Here is a 22,277-nt window from a genome sequence, read left to right on the forward strand (position 1 = left end):
CAACACTTGGACTTCTATATTCTACCCGTATAGTACTATATTGGATCAAAACTGCAGACATTTTCACGGATTCGTTTGTCTGTGAGATGCTATCATCAATTTCGAGACATTCTGAGGAAAATGTCTTGGCACCCCATTGCCAGATTATCGAGATTTGTGAGAAACAAATCACATATAATATGTAAATGACATCAATAGTGATCACAATTGTTATCCCTGAGGATATATGATTATGATTTTCCCATTTCCCCCCATTACAGCTCGCGGTGCCTGGTTATGAACATTTCGGCTAACATATTTGATATTATTGGACATCAGATATATGAGGATTCAGTTATTATGGTCTCTCTTAAAAAAATCTCACAATATGTTGTTTCTCGGTCATGTGAATTATTCTGGCGTCATTTTGTGGCATGAAAAGATTTATGGAAGATCTTGGATTTTGTATCTCATTTCATAGCCAATGTGGAGCAGTGTATAAAAAATTATCGATGGCAGTGCCTAATATAACCAAGGAAGATCATTTCTCAGTCGGGTTCTGGCCGCCAAACATCCAAATTCCATCAAAACCAGAAATGAGAGCTCCCCGATTGATGAGCAAAAACCCCGAAAATTGCGAAAAATCCATTTTCAAAGCTCCATATCTCGAAAACTGTCCATTTTTGAGCTTTGTGGCTAAGGACTTTTCTGATCAGTTCATCAAGAACTACAACATATCAAAAATTCAGCCAAATTCACGGAAAGCCATTTCCCATACTAAACGTGCGGGGTCCTTTTTCTTTACAGAATTGGAGGGATATTTTAATTTGCGTTTTGAAAACTCGGGACGTTGAAAAAATATGTAGAGTTATTTTAGCTTTTTGTACTGAATACAATGAGAAAATCATCATCATTTTATGCTTAACTAAAATAAAAACTGGAATTAATTATTCAATTGTATATCCTACTATAGTGTTATGAAAAATCTTTTTTCAGAAAACCTTCTATTAAAATTTACTGCCATCAACAGAATGAGCAACAAAAATGGTAATCTCGCCCAAACACTGTGATATGAAATCTTATGGAGGGTCAGCTTGAATAAAAGTGCAGACTTCTAACCAAGAGAAACTCCCATAAGGAATAGAATGGTTCGGAATTCCTGAGAGAAAACTGTATATTGCATGATGCTGGATTATCCAGGAATGGAAAGACTAGTTCTGAAGAAAGGTTTTCTTGAGATGACGTTGCAGTATCCAAAGAATATAGGAAAATTTTCATTCATGAGTAACTTTATGGAAAAGTTGTATACTGTTTTTTAGCACTCCTTCTCCGAACATAGTGCTTTATCATTTTATCACTCTGTCTGTAATTTTCGAATTTTACAATCTAAAAGGATAAAGTTGACTCAATAATGACAAATCTGTGGTTAAATTCTATTCCATCAGTGTTTCCTGCTGGCCTTCTGAACTGAAGATCCTAGGAAATTTGCATGTAAGCAATGAAGTTAATGAACAAAATTTAATCAAGAGTTCCATAACGTTGGAAATGTTGTTTTCCTTTTAATGTATCTTTCAGTAGGATAACAGTTTAAGTTTCGTGTTCATCATGTCTTTTGAATCGTAGAAAATTTTAGCAAAATATAAAGAAATAACTAATATTTCAGTGAAGGCAGATCTCACCGTTTTGAAATTTTACATGTAAATAGGTGTATTATAACAATTTCTTGATGCAAATATTTATGTTGATCGTGCCACCAAAACAATAGAAAATTCGAATAGATCATCGAAAAATATTTCTAATATTTCCATAACAACAGATCGAAATATGTGGAAAGGAGCAGGCAGCAGCCTAAGGAAAACATTTGTACCGGTTAATTTTTCTGAATTTTTCGTATGTTGTAGAATATGACCTCTTAAAAAAAATTATGGGTCCTATGACTGTTGAGTTGTCGAAATACATGTTATCGAAGTCGGAACTAGGCATTTCTTTAAAGTAACATTCCCCGTAAAGAAATCTTGAATGAAACAATTTTGTGCGACAAATATTGCTTACACATTATGTGATAATTTTAGACTGGTTTTTGTTGAAAATTATTGTTAGATACGCGATGCGTCAAATATTATTCAAATTGAAATTAGTTTAGTTCCTATTTCACCTTGTAATTTAAAAAGTCGTCCAAGGAATTTTCCGATTCTTTGTCATTACTCTTAGTTCGAGAACAGTGTTATTACGTCAAACAGTATTGGCTTTGCTATCATCAGTTTTTGAGATACACAGGGTAATATATTAAGAGGTGCGTCCGTTATTACAAAAGTTGTCAAAAAGTTCTATGCAATGAAAATTTCATTCAGAGTAATGGTGAGAAACATGTTGGCGTGTATTTATTGTTATTGTATAATGAAAGACATTGTATATGGTGTCCCAAATTCGATGCTCACTGAGTGCATCTAAAGAACTACATATAAGACTAAGAAAATAAATTTTCAAGGATCCATGATCTCGTTTTTCGTTCTCTTATCGTCATTCTGTATGGAATTTTCATTGTTACTTTTGAATTATGTTCGACTCACCTACGGGGTGAGTCAAATATTAATAATATCCATTAAAAACCAGTCTGAAAATATTACTTCATGGGTAAGCAATATTCGTCGCGCAATAGTGTTCAGTTTCCAACTTCGACATCCTCTAATTCGAAAATTAGTCATTGGATTGAATTGGACCCATGAAATTTCTTGTTCAGGAAGTCATATTCTATATCATACGAAAAATTCAGCCTGGTCCTTTAGTTTACACCTCGGTGTACATCGAATTTCAGGTTTGTTTCAACAACATTCCTGTTTTCGATAAAATAATGGAATCGTAATGAATTAGACCTCATGTAGCAGTTTTGTGGTCTCCAATAGACGAATAGTTATTCGTCTATAAGAGTCAGTTGACGAGTGCTCAAAGTCAGTGCTTCTCTTAATTTTATCTGAATTGCTAATAAATACAATTATCCATACAAAGATCGATATTAAATTTCACGTAATTTTTTGATTTATTGTGTATAGTGAATAACATTTATTTTGATAATTCGAGTTCAATTCGAAGTTACTTCTTGTTGACATGTAATTTATCTATTCGTTTGGAATTCCCTTTAGAATTTACTCCCCAGTTCCAGTATCTTCAGCGAAATCGATCGAATTGTGCAGAGAAGATTGATGTAAAATTTAGCCCATGTTTAATTAATTTACCTTTCGCTGTTTTGTAGTTAAGCTCTGAATGCCGTAGGTATTTACAACTCGTACGTGTCTCAAAACACGTTGTTACAATTTCGCAGGTAACTGCGTTTTATGTTCGATTCCGGGAGACCAACAAAAACGAAATTAAAATCAAGGGATTGATAAATCCGGATTATACAATATTTAAATTACATCCACCTTGATTAGAGGAGCGAGGACAAATAGCAATAAAGCCAGGTTCGACAAACCATTGGCCCTTGAAATTAATCTGTATTCTGTAGGAAAACGTTGGTCAAAGTGTTTTTCGTAAACACGAACGAGATACAAGGCGATTCCTTCAGTAGAATGTAACCTCCCGCACGTCATTCAACTCATCGAACATTTCGGCCAAAAATTTAGTTCAATAGTGGAAATTTTCTAACTTCTCAGAAAAATCGTACTTGGGATTGAATTGAGAAATTTTCTTGTCCGCTGATTGAATAATTCTATTTCCTGATATCTTGAAGAATTTTCTTGAGTATTTTTCAGAAACGCATGGCTTGTGTTATGACATATTAGCAACAATAAATAAATAACTAAACACAAATAAATGAACAAATAAAACATTTGTAAAGAATCACAAGATGTTGCTCTGAGAGACAATCGTTCTGTTCGATACATATTGACCTGTTTTTTTCTTAAATTTTAGGAAATTCTTCGTTTCTGAGTTCTAGGGGTCTCAAATTTTCGTTAGGACATCCTTTATGGAACGCATAATGGCGCATAATAGGTTGCAAAATGGCGGATGTCCCGGTTCAACTCTACAATACATAATTCGTTTGTTACTTTTCACACTTTAATTCGTTTCTAAATACAGTTTTTATCAATAATTGCTAATAATATGAATGTGTTATTGAGGCGTTTGTATCAACAATAATCTACGTCGAAAAACTCATAATAATCTGACAAATATTTTGTGACTCTATGCAAGGATTAACTTTTTTATGTACTTCAGCCCTTGAGCAGAAACTGTATAACTGTGAGAAGAATAACTGGAAGTGCTGTGTTATTTTAGTTTTTCTTATACAGACAGTATTAATCTCGTGAGGTATTTTAGATCATTACCCTAACTCCTTATTCTCCTTGAACGATATATTTTTCTGTATTGATTATGTATGTATGTATCATTTCACCACAATGTCTGTTATTTTCGAATTTTAAGCCGGAAATAGGAACGATGAGTATGTGGTCTACGAGGGAGCAATTTGCACATGAATGAGGATTGCTCAAAAGGTCCTGATTTCAAGCCAGCGCTTTCTTCGATTCTTTCTTTTCAATGTATTGCCATTACATCGTGATTTCCCCTGGATCAGATAGAAGAGGAAGTTCAATAGATTGCTAATTTCCTACTGGAATCCCCATATTGAATTACAACATGAGTTGAATAGGCTTTTCATAATTAAAAGTAGAGCAAAATGAGTTTGGCATAAAAAAGAATTTGTTATAATTCGATAATTTTCCAGGAAGTAGTTTTTCGGGAATTTCAGCAAAACTCCCGATATTAATTCTGATGTCACATTCGATTTATTTCATGCCGTATCAATAATTTAAATGGAAATAATAATTTTCCCATTTCAGGATATCGAATAATCGGAATTGGCGAATGGTTTTGAATTCGCTTTCGAAATTAAACCGCTAAACAAATACACCAACAGTATTTCACTTCATGTGGATTCTGAAAATATACCTCTGGTTTCTGAGTATTGGGTCGTTCGCATTATCAATATCGCCATTTGAAATGCAATACAATCGATTTATTATTTCAATATTCGCATGGATTTTGCAAACCCAGAAATGGTATTATATAATTTATAGTATCCTTTCTATTGGTTGAAATAATCAATTATTTCTCTCAATTAAATGAAATATAGAGATGTCCAACAAAAAATTTCATTTTAAACAGCAATCTGGGCAACTGTTACTTTTGAAGCAGTTATCTTTTGACATTTGACAAACAAAAATACCATTTCTCGGTCGGCAATGTGGAACTAGTTAACAAATTTGAGCTGTTGGGCCAACAGAACAAGAAAAACAACTGAGTATACTTAAAGCTGATGTAGGCCGTGTTGAAACCTAGATTTGTCGATTCCTCATCGATCTTGGGAATTAGTCATTCCACAAACAAACATTATACCGTATTTTGCATGAAGACTTAGGTCTAAAGGCTTTTAGAGTATAGTTAAGAACGGTCGATCATCAACAACGTCGTATTTTCGCTGATTGAGTCCTTGAAACACATGAAAATGATCCGGATTTTCATCGAAAAATTATCTTCAGTGATGAGGCACATTTTCACCTCGAAGGCTACATCAATAAGCAGAATTTTCGCATTTGAAACTTGGAAAATTCAAGGATGGTTGTTGAAAAGCCTCTCCATCCTCAGGGTATATGAAGTGAACAAATCCACCAAATTTAAACAAAACCGGACCTCTGATTTTCAAGTTATGGATATTAGAAGTTTAGGTCAACAATCATGAATCACTCTATATCTCCGAAACTAACAAGCTACTTTTCTTGAATGCATGAATGAACTCTATGTATTCACAACAAGAAAATGGACAATTCTTGTTACTCTCTGTAGATCATATAGATTATTCAATAAGAAGTGTCTTGTGAAATAAAACAAAAAAATAATTCGGAATCGAACCGTGCACAAATCGTGACTCCCCAAGCTCAAGAGCATGTGATTGAAAACGTGGTTGTAATGCTAATAATATCTCATTATATTCAAAGGGGAATATTGAATATTTTATATCTCTCTCTGAAAATAATTGAGCTAGAGCCTTGTGCTGAAAAATATTAAATTCAGTACAGATAGGTATAGCATTGCGCATTTGGAATTTCATAATTTTGCATTATTATTAACATATTAACAGGCACACGCCTACCTCTATGAACTACCAGCTCATATAAGCAAAAAGAAGAAGAAGATAATTTTGCATAGTCAATTTGTGTAAATAAGCAATCTTCAAAATTTTATGTGTTGATTTTTTTTCAATTCAAGGAAAGTGATATCCAGTTCGACGTATCTCCGGTATCATAAATGATTTCATTGCAAAATTTCGTGAGAAGAACTCTATAGTTTTCGAGGAGATCTCTAGGCGACTGACAGATTTTTTTATTCGATTGAAAACGCAAAATGTAAAATTTCGGAAGGGATGAAAATTTTCTCTTTGGCTTATTCCAAAGGTTTATCATTCAAAATTCGGGTAGTGAATTCAGTGCGTATTTAGTTCGTAGAATTAATTCACTCAATATCATTTAACTTATCGCCCCAGTTTAATTCAATTCAAGCCGTTCATACATTCGATGGAACAATGCCAATTGTATTCAAAACATTCATTACAAATAATGAAGTTCATTAATTTTCATGAACTTTTTGATACAATTCAGAAATACTATAATTTTCTCCCTTCTATTCGATAAGAACCATGTCATATTGCTATTATTATACAGGGGTTTTCAATTAGTGAGCAGCATAAATGGATTTAAGTAGTTTGGAGTGTATTTAGGCCCATATTTATACGAGTTCTTCTATAATCGCAAATTAATAAGATAAAATTGATTTATGTGATATTTGATATTCAATGATGTATAAACATAGTTCTTCATTTTCATTACGTAACTCCAAAATATAAACAGTTACAACTAATGTGTATAAGAGTCAATTTCTTCAATAGTTTTTTTTCTCTTAATCTAATTGAGGAACAGATTTTAAAGGCTCGTTTTTCAGTGCGCCTATGTCGTCTTCGGGTATCATAAAACTATATTTAAGTATATCCCAAGGTGTAATTGGCTCATGAATGAATGCTCGCTTAAAATCTCTGTGTTTTCCTAATTTCAATTTATTAACTTTCAAAATTTCAATACAGTGGGAACTGTTGTCACTGAAATATTAGATTTTTTTCATATTCTGCTAGAATTTGTTGATTCTTATGACGCTATCAACACGATATTTTGCAAGAAGTTTGAAATTGTTATTCATAATATACAGGATGTTCCTAATTTGGAGGTATAAACGAAGATGAGATAATTTCAAGAAAGAAATTCCTTTAAACATGGGCTTTGTCTTCGAGAATTTTGGTTGAAAATCTACAGGTTTATATTATGTCTGGAATAGCGGCCGCTTTTTCCGCCAAAACTTTTTTTGATGGACCACTGGTAGTTTGAAAAATTAAGAAAGGAACTTTGATTTAGTGCAAAACTTTTTGACTAATTTTAGTTTTATCGTACCTTCTAATTTCGAAATAAAATTTCAAATAATTCTCTCGAAATTCTCCGGAAAATTGAATTATCATAGAATCCAGCAAGTAAGCTGTGATGAATGTTTATTATTAGAGTTTTGGTGCTTATTTACGATCTGTAGCGATGTCTTATAAAGATTTCATGAATCCGTATAATTATCGCAACCAAAAATAGAATTACAAAAAACACCATGTATCTTGATAACAAAGCATTTGCGGGCCTATGTTTATAGGATTTCTTTCCTCATAATTAACCAAGGAATCTGAAATTTGTACCTCCAATTTAGGAACACCCTGTTGAACTTGTTATTTCAAATGATCACCTAGCGTCTTCACTCCGTCGGTTCTCTGTTTACTGAAATAGTGGGTAATATCTTTTCCATATTTTTCTCGGCATGAAATTTAACATTTTTCACACTTTGGATACAAATGTTAGTTTTTTCACGATCGAATCTGTCGTTCTGAAAAAGGAAAACAAATTTTCGAACGGCCTTATCCTTCAAAAACTCAGAATTCAATTAATTTAGACCGAAGCATTTCGAACACGCCCACTTTTAATTCCTTTCCTCAAATGTTTATCTATCTTTATTTTCTTCTGCTTCTCGGATTATATATCTACAGTATCAAGACGCATCATTGCCAATATATTGTATAAGTACTTTTTTTATGTGCTATTGTATGATTTTTCTTTATCTAAAAATTTCCCCTAGTGAATAAAGTGATGTGATTTGCGGCGTCTCGATTTTTTATCGATATAAAAATGTGAAACATCGTAGTAGCTCATGAAAAAAAAATTGATTGAATTTTTTTTTCCAATATTTGTTAATACTGGTTTTGAACTCCAGTACAAACTGTATACAGTTATGAAAATAATTGGAAATTTTTTTTGAAATATCAAAACTGAAAAAATTTTGATTCAATTAGTTCCCTCTTCCATGGAAACTAGTTCAACTTCACATTGTGTAATTTTTTCAAAGGAAACAAACATTGCCAAATAACCTGATTCATATTTAATGAAATTAAATAATAAACAAAATATAGCACAGCACAAAATCAACCTCTTAAAATATTGACATTCAATTAAAACACATATGAAAGCTTATACATATATTGAATGTTGATTATTAAGCAACATAGTATATTTTCCGAAAATGACAACCTATTCTATATCGACTTAGGTCCATTATAACACCTAAAATGTTCAGAACCTTGCAGACACGATGTTGTTTGGATTAGAGCGGCAACCGTTCATCCCAGATTTGAATTCCAATAAGCGCTCCGAGGAAATGTTGGAACGCCGTAGACGAAGCAGAAATTCCATTCCGAATACAAGCGGAAGGCGCGCAAAGAATTGGCGCCTAAAGGAAATGGAATGCGATTGATTCCTCCGAGAACGGATCCGAAATCTGCTATTTAACACGTTCAAAAGGGTGTTAATTATTGCGGCTTTCGGATTTTTTTTTTTTTTGGTTTTTTTCTATAATGCAACTTTCCTAATAGATCGAAATTTGTCGTCCATTAGGTGTTCTGCCTCTCAGTGTTTTTGGAGATTATTTGATTGAGTTGCTGTTAATAGTGGTTGTATAAACAAATATGGTGGTAACCTACATTTCATTCAAATGAAGTTGGGTAATTTGCATTCGCCTACATTTCGAAAAACACTCAATTGCTATGCCCTTTGTTTGAAAACGGCAAAACCAATTATTTTGGACAAATTGGAAACGACATGGATATGTGAATGGAGTTTGCATTACTCTGCAGATTAATTAATTCCAAAGTTCGGTATTGAGCGACAAATACTAGGGCGCACACACACAATTAGTGTATTTGGGTTAAACAATAAACGAATAGCTCAACATGATAATCTGGAAAAGGTCTTTCGAAATTAGTGAATGTTTTTCTGTTTTTACCTGTTAAAAACGCTATCGCTATCCCAAAACACACCAGAGGCATAATCTGAAGCCTGAATTCACCACACACACTCATAAACGCGATTTTGGGCTGATGATCAGAATGAGCGCATGAAGGGGGATGTTATGAACTTTCCATAAAGTTCGGAACATGCAAAAAATGGGATGAAACAATTGCGTAGGTCGGGATAATCGACGTTGCCCTACTATTTACATCCGTTTCAGCGGAACGCCTTCCCCAAACTGTCATGTCGTTGGGATAACTGCACTTGCGCCCCCAAGGATGCTGGAGGAGAGATCTCGGTGTGCGCGTCATGGTTCCGCTCTCGAAAAATGTGGCATTTTTTCGGTTCGGAAAAGTAATGGAAATGGGTGGAAAACTCGAAGTTGGTTCAGACGGATTATGAATTGATATATGGAGGATTTTTATGGCAGAGGAGTGATCAGTATCGGTTCATCAAATCTTGATATTCGATCAATTGGATCATCTCTGTTTCATGTTTATTTCTGGGATGAACTACTCGCTTATTTCTAAGCATCATTCTTTATTTAATATTCCAGAGCTAATTTCAAAATTTCAAAAAGGACCAACGGCACATTTAGTTGGATTTGTCTGAATTTTTGGTATATTTTAGTTCTTGATGTGGTCTGATCAAAAAGTCCATCGTTACAAAGATCCAAAATCAACAGTTCTGAAAACTGATTACTGAGCATGCCAGGTGGTTCTTAAAATTTGAAACTCTGTGGTACTCAGAATAAGAGAGATAGACCAAAAATATGTTATATATTCGAAACCAGGGGAAAAAGAGCTAGTTAAATATAGAAAAATATACAGGATGTTCCATTTGAAAAAATGAAGTTGCAATCAATATGTTGCTCACTCTGTAAATATTTCGTTTTGTGAAATCATTTAAAAAAATTCTAGTCGATTTCGTGAAGGTTTTGTAGGAAAATTTTTTTTGTACCTCTTTTAGTAACAAAATTTAAAGGTGGGGGGGTCAAATTATAGTGAAAACCTGGTACATATATGAAAATCACTGTCATAATCACTCAATGATGATGAGCAGATTCATTGATGACATTTCATAGCTATCTAGTGAATATAGAGTGTTACACGATGGACCAATGCCACAAATTAGATCTTTGAACAGCACGTAGTTCTCGAACAAAATTATTCTTATTTATGAAACCCATTTCCGCCTCGATGGTTTCGTTAACAGGCAAAACTGCCGCGTTTGCGGCTCAGAATATCCGCGAATAATTCATGAGGAAGCAAAGCACCAAAAGTGTGTTACTGTGTGCGCAATGTGGTCTGGAGGAATCATTGAGCTGTTTTTTCTTCGAAGACGAGCCAGGTAACGCTGAATAGCCAAAATTTCTGTGAAGGGTTTTCCCAATGAGAGCTTTCATTTTGATTATCTGGACAGCTATCACCTTTCGACATTTGACAAGTAAAAACTACTACATTACTAAAAATAAATGAAGTGATACACGCTTCAATAATGCGTTGAAATTGTTAAAATTCACTACAAAATGGTGAAAATTCCGCAGCCACAGTTGGCAAAACTAAAGCACCTTTCGGTCATCGTGAAGCACTTTCTCGGTCGGTTATATTGAAACTGGTAGAAAAATTTGAGCTATTCGGACAAGTTAGTGATGTGAAAAATCGAAACCGTGTGCGTTGTTCCAGAACAAGTGAGAATATTCCTGCTGTAACCTGTGGTGTTGACGAAATCACAGGTTTGACGTTTCATCATCGATATTGGGAATCAGACTTGATTATTTCTGATTGTCCTAATTGGAAGATATTGATTACAAGACGGTACTTGTTACACAAGCTACGAAACAATCGCAATTTGGAAGAAAAATTTTATGGCCATTTTATTTATCGAAGAGGTGACTTTTTTTGAATCCACGTGAAGGATTAGGTCTATGCCAATGCTCCACAATCGATTCAAGACCTTAAAGAAGGAATTCGTGAAGTTATAGAGGACATACAGCCGCAAATAATCCGAGAAATGGTTATCGAAAATTTCATGAAAAGGAAATGGTGCTGCAACCGTAGCTGTGGCGGCTATTTGGCCGTTAAGGTTTTCCATCGGTTATGATATACCTAAGGTGACCAGACCTCACGTTTTGAATGGGATTGCCCCTTCTTTTGATTGCTGGTCCCGTGTTTTTTTCTTCCTTCGACTACCTATTTGAATACAAATTAATCCACCCAACCAGCAAAAAACTTTTACTAACCATCAAACTCAATCTCTTGGATACGCCACTGATTTGATCCAAATAAACCGGTGTCCCGTTTTGAGTTAAGAAATAAATGGTCACCTTAGGCACACCGTTCTCTTTAGGATGAAATAAACCATTAATTTCTCTCTAGATCTCTAATTGAAAAGTTATCGTATCTAAATGAATCAGTTAAGACGAATTGAGGTTCATATTACACGCGGTTAGAACGTGATATGTTCTCGAACAAGGGCAGGAGGGTGGAATTTAGATTTATATAACAACCATAAAATTTTTTTAGGTCACCAAGAAAAGAATAAACAAAAACACCTACAAGAATTATAACAGATAAATATGACATTTTCTAAATAATAGGTTCATAGAAAATGTTTTCTTGGTATGATCACCTAAGAATACACCCTCATGAGAATCATTACCTTATTTTGAAACACCTTGTATAAACCACGTTAGAGAATTCAAAACCAATTTTTCAATTATATCAGTAATATTTGAACAAAAATCCCCAAAATACCTACTATCAATTTGATGATTTTGGACAATTCCATAATCATTAGAAAAAATGTAAAAACAAATAGTTTGCAGTTGCTTTTGCCTATGATTGAAATCAGCAACATTATAGGTTAGAATTTGAAAAAGTTGTTTCTGACTATTATATAATTGTTATAACTACTCACCGACGGTTCATTTCCTCAATGTGAAAGAGCTTTTCGTATTTTTTCACTTCTGGGAAAATGATGAATCTATTATCTTCTCAGAATTTCCATGCCTTTTATTTTCATCACAACTGCTAGTAAAGGACTCATGAGACATCATAAATCTATAACAGAGAACGTATTTAGTATCATCAAAATACCATTTGATAAAATAAATGATTATATCAAACGTAACGTAAATGAAAAATGTGTATAAAATACCTTAGAAATGACAATTTGGAGAAAAACGCTTTGATTCTCGTAAATATTTATGTAGTCAGAGTCATAGACTACTTAATAATTCGGTCTGTCAATAACCATCGATTGGTAGTCGGGGTTTTGGAATTTCTTTATTCTATGTCATCAAGTTTAACTCAGTAAAAATCCAAAACCATGGAAAACATACGAATCTGTGGTTGAATTTCTGTGCTATGCCTTCGAATGACATGATTTCCAAATCGACAAATTAAATCATGTTTTCAGTGAGAGAATTTCCAGATCGTAATAGATTTGAATAACATGACTGAAATTGCTGGTGTGTCTAAGCCATCTTGAAATAGATTAAGAACTAAGTGGGGGCTTTGTTAGTGATTAGCTCTCTCGAATTTGATCCGATTCAAAGTAGATTGGACATAAATCCTAGGTATCGAAAGAATGTTCTGCTATGCGATTTCCACAGTTAAAGCATTATTTGATATAAAGGGTACAGGGTGTAATAACAAAATACCTATATGCGCTATAGAATTTTATTAAATTTATCTGCAAGAAATTCTATTCATTGTGATGTGAAGCCATTTTCCTGAAGAAAGGAAAATCACATGGAACGGAAAATAAGAATTGCGTGCTGAGGAAACTCATTCCTTCTCCTTTGATTCTGTTCTATTTTATTATAGCGAAAAGTGAGAAGGGAACGATCGAAAAATAATTCTGCTCCTTTACTATATCAGATAACAAGAGCTTCTTTTTTCCCAAGAGACATAACTGTAGATTAATTCTTAGACATCTCATTTCATAGATGGTATTTACTCACACATAAAATATCAGCAAATTATGGAGAATATTTTCGAAATACTGATATTTGCTTTGAGGGACAACGAAAATATTATGCTCCTGATGAAATGATCATTATCCGAAACTGTCTATTGATGTTTTTTGAGTGTTTGTTCTTCAAATAGAGCTCCCCGATTTTTATATTTCTCGAATTTTTAACTGGGAATGCTTTCAAACGATGAGATTTAACTCATTGATGATGAATTATATCTGGTATGTAGGGGGGATTTTTTCCATATTCTTCCTCAATTTTCTATGGTTCTAGTCATGTGATCACCATGAAAATTTGCGCTAAGATTCAAATCGTCATTCTACATCCAAATATATAGGACTAGGCAGCAGACAAAAGGAAGAATTGTCACCAGTTAATTTATCTGAAGATTTTCAGAAAATTCAGGTCCAGGGTAATAAAAAAATTTCGAAACTATTGTATATTGAAACAATACCCTATAGATCGGAATTTTATGAATATATTAGCATATTTGAAAAAAAAATTAAGGACCAATTTGAATCGTGTGCCTTTAAATTTTTATTTTCAGAAATTTGACTACCAAAAAGTTTGAATTGGTTATAAATGACTTTTAATAATGAATTATGAGAATTATTATCGAATGATATTATATCCAGAAGCGTAAATTGAAATCATCATTAGTCCAATAACCAAAACTATCTCGAACTGAAATCCCCTTTCTGTGTAGAAGTTGATATGATTTTATGCATTATCGTGCAAATCATATTATCGACACGAAGAAAATCATGTTACGGTAAATGAAGCCTGCACTGAATGCCAGGTATCAGATAATTGCATTTTCCCTACGGTCTAGTGACTAGGATACTGATCCTTGGACACCTGGACTCGTTCGAAATTACCGAGATCTTGTTTCTTGTGCCTCACTCGATTTTAATCCTCTACATCTATTTCAATATCGATCGTGCCATCACCTCTATTTCATTCTTTTTTTGATCTCTTGTATTGATACTTGAGATTAATGAATTTTTTTTTTCCATGTTTGAGGCACCAGCTGACGTATAATACACTATACTATAGCCAGCTGATTGTATTTTTTCGTTTAGATATTGGGTTAGCTACAATTTGACAAATTTTAAGTTGGGAGGAAATGACTGAATGTATTTATTTTTTTCTTCGTGTTTGGGGGGCTGCCGCCGCTCTCCCCCCCCCCCCAGCCGAGTCATAGCTGACGTTCATGAGGCTTTTTAGTAGACGGCAGACCACACATATTTCTGCCACCACTTCACCCCCGCAAAAATCGTCCTCCGTTTCGTTTTTGAATAGCTATAAGAGTGTATTTTGACATAAAAACGGCAGCTTTCCTAAAATACTTTTTTAGTGACAATTTTCACACCTGCCGCTCAGCTAGCCCCATATCATGGTCGGTAGGACTTACTGAGGACATTTTAGGCTTTCCTAAAATATGTGTGGCTGCCGTCCTTTGGCTCTTAGGCTATTAGGGAGAAGGATCATTGTCTCAAACCCCAACATGCAAATTTCAACACAAAATTATAATTACTTTTCCATAAACGTCTGATAGGCCATCGCGTTGAATCACCCTGTATAATATATGATATTTATTTTTGCAAAACAATAGCTGTCTGAAAAAACCACGCAAAAACATAAATATATATGAATACTCTGAAATCACCCAAACAGTAAATCAAAACAAATTTGATCCATTTCAATATTCCGTAGCATTCAGCGCAAAAAATATAAAAGTTTATAACTGACAAAACCATAAAAAAATTTCAAACTAGCTGCGATTTGAACCATCAATCGCAAGATTTAACGGTTTATATGACATTTTGATGCTATATATTCACTGAATTTGTGCCTCTTATATTATGAAGGCATCAAAATTTCATGTTAGAGAAAGAAGAGTTGAAGAATTTTCATGATTTTCGTCTGATGAACCGTTAAATGAGAAGGATATCGAATATTCATATTTATACCATTATACCTAGCGTTTTTATTTCCTCATAGCTGTCCAAAGTGAATTATTTCCATCATTCCTTCACAAATTACATGAAACGGAATACTATAAAATTTGGCAAATTTCCATGGAAATCTCAACAAGAAGTTTAAATATCATCATAAAAGGGCGGTAGCTACCATTCCGGTCCATTATTTTCTTATATATTTCTTTAAAAATTCCTCAAATATCCAAATAATCCTACTTGTAGAGGCTTCTGGCAAACGAAGTAATCGCCGACTGACACAAAACGATTCCGTTTGAAAATATCATCAAATATACCGGGTAAACGGATCTGAATCATCGTTTCTTGCATTTTTCCTATCGATTCGACCAAAATTCAAAATGGTCGACCTATACTCTGAAAGCCATCGATGGATGATATCAGTGAACACAGATTTAAGAGAAACGTCAGAATGATTAGGAAATTACACATTTTTGCGTGATTTTATCGAGAAAGCGCAGTTATATATATAAAAATAACACATGAAATACCTGTAATCATCCTTGTTATCTGTTTGTAAATCTGCAATGTCCTAATTATGGAAAGAAACCACGCCATGAATGAAGTTTGACCTTGTACGCCCTCAGTCCAAGTATTTCCTATTTGCATCTTTTAAAATTCGAAAAACAATCATATGGGGGCATATTTCTTATGGATATCTCAGTCAAATATCGAATTCCTGTAATTAAATCGATATAATTAACCGAATTTATCATTGTTATTCAATCGACGATTCGGAATATTCTAGAAACGTCAATTGCCGCCATCGTTCCTAGTTCCTACGCGACGTATATCGGACTCTTTTCCTATTGGTCGTTCACGTCAGCAATAATCTAGAAATGCTTCCAGAAATTTACCCAAACTTTATCCGTTTATGGGCCAATTGAACCATTCAAAAAATGAACGCTGTTTACGTAATCAATGTTTAGTAGGTACTAATCGATGATTATAATTTCTACCGATTGCATCGATTGATTATAATCGATGTTCAGCTAAACAGAAGATATGTTTGGCAACATTTCAAAATATCGACGGTGATCATAGAAAAATCAGAACTATCAATTTTCTAGTATAATATTCTCTGTTCTTGTCGTGACAAAGTTAACAAATTATTATTAAAAATTGTCATTGAATGATAAGTCACGATCTGAATCTGAATCCATATTTCAATTCTGAAATTCCTCACAAAACCAAACACAGAAACATGCAATGTGGCACCATCAGGTTATGTCCATGAAGATATAATGTTCAGGTTATGTAATAAGTCATATGTTTCGACTAAGATGTCTAAAAACCAGGTGTATGAACTGATTAGCTTTTGTTTTGCCAACTTTGAGAATATTAGTTAATAGTATAGGATCCCGATATAAAACGACCTTCACCGAGATGCTTATTTGATAAAACGTATTTTATATTTAATTTAACATGTCAATAAATATATCACATATGGGTTGCCTAACAAATTTTAGTCCAGAGTAGGTTTGATTAATAATTGGAAAAAATTTTTTTTTTAAACATTTCACCGGTTTGATTATTAGATAAATTCTATACCAATCGAAAGTATGAAGCCCATAGAATGTGCAAACGTTAGGTTGCCTATTTTTTTCCGGTCACAAATCTCGTGTAGCCAGGTATAAAAAGGTAAATCTATACTAGCATTTTGCAACGGTCCGATTATTGAATCAAAATCAATAAAATTAAAAATTATTTTATTATGAACACGGTGGTATAGGGTTGTCTGCGAAAAATAAGTCCTGAATCCCGGTTGTCGAATTTTAAAAAGTTGAATATTGCTGCGAGTGAATGTGTGCGACTGAGAGGTCCTAATCAACCATCTCATGCGATAGAAGAGGACATAGCATAGCAGCATACCACCATGCTGGATATCATTAATTTAGAAAATTTCACGAACTATTTTTCTAAATTCCATTTGGCTTAATGCAACGGATCCGAACGAATTTTTTTTAATTATTAATTAAACCTACTCTGGACTAAAATTTGTTAGTAAACCCATATGTTATATATTTATTGACATGTTAAATTGAATATAAAATACGTTTTATCAAATAAGCATCTCGGTGAAGGTCGTTTTATATCGGTATCTTAGACTATAAGCTTCGTTATATCAACTGTAGGTAGCGCTATCAACAAATTAAGATTCTTGTTATTCATTATTTATGAGTTTTGTGCCATTATGGACCTATATATGTATATCTTTCATTATAGTTATGATCTATGGAAGCAATTCTTGTATGTAATTGAAATACCAATAAACTCCCTCTCTATCATTAATATTTGAATTAATTCCAGTAAACGGTTCGTGTTTTGTTTCACGACTTTGCACGATCATACTCGGTTACACGTCGCTTTTGATTGGTCAGTATCGGGTTTTAGTTAATGTATCCAATCAAAAACAACGGAAAAAAGATCTAAATGACAAATATGACATTGCGGCGCCGCCACGAACTAAAACTAATATTTTCAATTTGGTCGAATGTCATTGCATTCAAAATTTGACGAGTGCATTCATCATGTTTTTAGACATCTTAGTTTCGACGTTTTGAGTTGCTCAGAACCATAGACCTAATGTCAAGTTGATATTAGGTCTATGCGCAGAACCCTGTTTAAAACTAATCGGGAAAATAAACGTCCAAATTTTCCTGTTTAGTGTAATCGGCGATTAGACCACATTAAACGTCATTTGACAGATGGTGCAAAAGAAATCAGAACGTGATCATGTTTAAATTTTTAATCACTGATTAGGCAAATGGTGCAACTGGCCCTAAGCTAGTAAGATGCATAGAAAACCTGGTGTGTGCATCAGTGATTCGATTTTGTTTCAGACTTTTGAGATATCCACCTGTTGCTTTGGTGTTCAGCTTAACCAGAGTTCTGTAAGCTGGCGTTTATCAAAAATTTTCGAATTCCCGCTATCTGCCTGGTGCCGTTTAAAATTGAAATACAGATTTTAGACATTGCAAACTTTCACAATGATTTACAATTTAGTTCCTATCAAATTTTCAATGAAATAAATGGAATATAATGACTATTGAAGATTGTCAAGAGCATAGAATATAAAATATTATTGTATATTATTATAGTCCGGGAACCAGGTGCAAATTTGGTTGATTCTCGAGAGATACTTGGTGAGATGCATCAGATAATAGTAATAAAAAGCCTAGTGAACGTCAGCTGCGACTCGGTTGGGGGGAGAGCGGCGGCTGCCCCCCAAACACGAAGAAAAAAAATACATTCAATCATTTCCTCCCAACTGAAAATTTGTCAAATTGTAGCTAACCCAATATCTAGACGAAAAAATACAATCAGCTGGCTATAGCATAGTGTATTATACGTCAGCTGGAGCCTCAAACATGAAAAAAAATTATATTTTTCATATGTTTATGATTGAAATCATAAACATTAGGCTCAGTTGGATTTTGAAAGAAGTTATTTTCTTTGAATGAACTTTATGGCCATAATAATTGAAGTACTTAAATAGGTACTCACCGATGGCTCTACGAGTATTCTTCAATGTGAAAGGACTCTTCGTCATTAGAAACTTCGATTTTTTTTCTCAGAACATCGTGACTCATGAGACATGTTGAATCTATAACAAACAGCATATTTAATATCATCAATACCATTTGATAAAGTAAATGGTAATATCAAACGTAAATTGTATGAAAATGAGCATAAAATACCTCAGAAATCAGAATCAGGAAAAGAACGCATTGATTCTTTTGAATATTTTCGTATTTTTGCAAGTCAGTGTCAAAGACTACTTAATAATCCAGAATAACTATAAATTGGTTGACGGGGTTTTGACATTCCTCCAATCTATGATCTTCAGTTAGAATCCAAAACCTTAGAAAACATAAAAATGAATCTATGGTTGAATTTCTGTGCTACGGCATCGAATGATAAGATTATCAAATCGACACATGGGATCATATTTTCAGTAAGCGAATTACGCATAGATTCACGTGAATATTTAAGTATTTTGGCAAGTCAGTCTCCATAGACTACTTAATTCAGTTTGACAATAACCAAAGTCCATGCAGACCATGTTTTGCATTCCTTCAATCTATGATCAGGAGTAGAATGGTGAAAATTCAAAACCTTGTAAAAAATATCTACAAATCTGTGGTTGAATTTCTCTGCTATGTCATCGAATGACACAATCATAAAATCGAAGTATATAAAATTATGTCTTCAGTCTTCACTAACCGAATTGCTAGATCGTAATAGATTTGAATAAAATGTCTGGAATTGATGGTATGCCAAAGACCTCTCGGAATAGATTAAGATCTAAGGGAGGCTTTTTTTAGTGATAAGCCCTTTTGAATTTGTTTTGATTCAAAGATTGGATAGATTGGATGAATGAAAAGTAAACTGTGGAAATTTCAGGACAGGTTGAAAAGACTTCTTCTTTTGTCTATTTCGTAGGTTTATCATATTGGAGAAATATGTAAAGATAGATAGATATTTATTGGTGAGTTACAATAGAATTGTTTTCACAAGTCGAGAAATGAGCATAAACAGACAAAGTCATACAATACAGTGGGAATGTATAAATAGGTTAAAATGCAAATAAATATATAAACATATAGGTTAAAAGGCGCATAAATATATACATATATAAAATATACACACATATAAAGGTATAAGCAAATGTAACTAAATAAATATTTCACGAACAGAGTATCATAAAAAATCTTCGTTGTCCATCGTCATCTTATTAAATTCGTCAAGTGAATAAAAAGCTCTTGTCGTTAAAATCTTAATTAGCTTGGACTTTAGCTGTTTCGTTGGCAGGTTTTTAGCCCCACCCGGAAGTTTGTTATAAAGTGAAACTCCCCAAAATTCAGGTCCTTGCTGTGATCTCTTTAATCTAAAAAAGTCTCTTCTAATAAGGGACTTACCTCTTGTGTCATGATCGTGTATATCCGATTGGACACGGAAATCATCTTTTTTTTTGTGGATATACATAATATTTTCTAAAATGAAAATTGATGGAAATGTTAAGAGATTCAATTTCCTGAAGGTATCTCTACAGCAATCGCGATAGGAAAGACCGCCCAGAATCCTGACTGCACGCCTCTGCAATCGGAAAATGGAGCTGGCATGGGAGCTGTTTCCCCACACCAGTATACCATATCGCATGTGCGTTTCAACCATAGCTAAGTATACAGACCTGAGTATATTCTTCGAAAGGGAGCGGGACATAGTTCTCAGCGCAAAAATCGAACTGCTTAATTTGGCAGATAGAAAATTCACATGGTCTGCCCAAGAGAGCTTGGAATCTAAAAAAACTCCAAGGAATTTAATAGAGTTCAGCTTATTGCTCTCCCCGATCTCCCTCAGGCTAAACACTTGTTCTTGTGTTTTTTCCCTATTTATACAAAGGCCATTTAGAGAGAACCACTCAGTAGCCCTCAAACGCGCCATACTTGATCGCACCAGCAAGGAGTCGATATCCGGGTCATCAATGCTGAACGTGGTGTCGTCGACAAAAAGCAGTGTTCTCACATCAGGAACGAACTCGGGAAGGTCGTTTATAGTTATTAAGAACAGAACTGGTCCCAGTGTGGATCCCTGAATTATACCAGTCCGAATGGGTCTTAATCCGGAGAATTTGCCGTTCATATATACCACTTGTGATCTTTCTTTTAAAAAGGAATCTATTAAACTGATCGCGGATCCACCAAATCCATAATTTTTAAGTTTGATCAGGAGCTTGTCGTGAGCAACGCAGTCGAAGGCTTTCGTTAGATCAACGAACGATGCCGAGCAGTGACTTCCACGCTCGAAACAATCAACCGCATAATTGACAAACTCGACAATAGCATCAGTTGTAGCTCTTCCCTTTCTATAACCAAACTGCGAGGCGGAAAACAGTTTATTGCTCTCGAAAAAATGCACTATCTGTCCCGATATTATTTTCTCGAATATTTTCGAGAATACCGGTACCAGGGATATTGGTCTATAATTATTAGGATCATTAGCATTACCTTTCTTGTGGACCGGAATAACTTTGGAAATTTTAAGGCAACTTGGGAAAACACCGGCAACCAGACATCTGTTAATAAGTTTAGTTAGCGGTGAGATCAACGAATTTATATTTGATTTTATTACTCGTACGGAAAGTCCATAGAAGTCAGCTGATCCACTATTTTTCAGTCCCGAAACAATGTCTCTAATAGAGATTTGGCCCACCTCGTGAAAACAGAACTGCAATGCCGGCGAGACTTGTGCTCTGAAAGAATGTTGGAATGGTAAAACGGAAGCGGGAAGTTTTTCTACTACCCTTTCGACGCAAGAAGTAAAGTGATCACTGAATTCGTCAGCGCCCAAGTTACCTCCCAAACCACTTTCTTTTCCTTGTATATGTTCACGAATAACTTGCCAAGTGGTTTTAGCTTTGTTGGTCGAATTAAAGATAATTTCGTCAAAAAATTTCTTCTTCGCGCTCTCGATGGATTTCTGGTAATTCGAACGTAATTTATTTTTCAACCTGTATAAATTCTCCGATCTGTAGTGAGAATACATCGATTGAACCATAAGCAAGTGCTTCCTCATTGATTTGAGCTCGTTAGAGAACCAACCACGGCCCACATCTGTGCATCTGACTCTGACCATCCTCTCCGGGAAGGCGCGATTGAAAGCATCCACAATAATGTTGTGGAACTTACAGAAGCAATCGTCGATACTCAAACCATCAGGTCCATCAAAATCAAGAAAATTCCACGAGCACTCCGAAAGGACCTGATGCATGACATTAAATCCTATCTGCGTGAGCGGTCTGACCTTTTTGTACCGATATGAGAGCTTACTAATTAATGTACAGGCTTGAAAGACTTGTGCATCATGATCCGAAAACACAGTTTTCAAGATCTTAACATC

The 22,277-nt window shown here is 34.3% G+C and overlaps 1 protein-coding gene across 12 annotated transcripts in view; it reads right to left on the reverse strand.

The window, feature by feature from the left end:
* The window catches only part of LOC123673840 (Down syndrome cell adhesion molecule-like protein Dscam2), a 92,870-nt gene that overhangs the window by 44,694 nt on the left and 25,899 nt on the right, over nucleotides 1-22,277 (reverse strand). For 4 of the 12 annotated variants that reach the window (XM_045608560.1, XM_045608551.1, XM_045608552.1 and 1 more), the window contains exon 1: nucleotides 9,394-9,627. In XM_045608560.1, coding sequence (XP_045464516.1) covers nucleotides 9,394-9,469 — 76 coding nt within the window. In that variant the 5' untranslated portion in view covers nucleotides 9,470-9,627. Of the gene's footprint in view, nucleotides 1-9,393; nucleotides 9,639-12,317; nucleotides 12,461-15,865; nucleotides 16,054-18,881; nucleotides 18,982-22,277 lie in introns of those variants that run through there. The other 8 variants (XM_045608559.1, XM_045608557.1, XM_045608556.1 and 5 more) reach the window with 6 other exon arrangements.

This window comes from Harmonia axyridis, chromosome 2 (genome assembly GCF_914767665.1).
Source record: "Harmonia axyridis chromosome 2, icHarAxyr1.1, whole genome shotgun sequence".
In the NCBI taxonomy this organism is placed as follows: domain Eukaryota; kingdom Metazoa; phylum Arthropoda; class Insecta; order Coleoptera; family Coccinellidae; genus Harmonia; species Harmonia axyridis.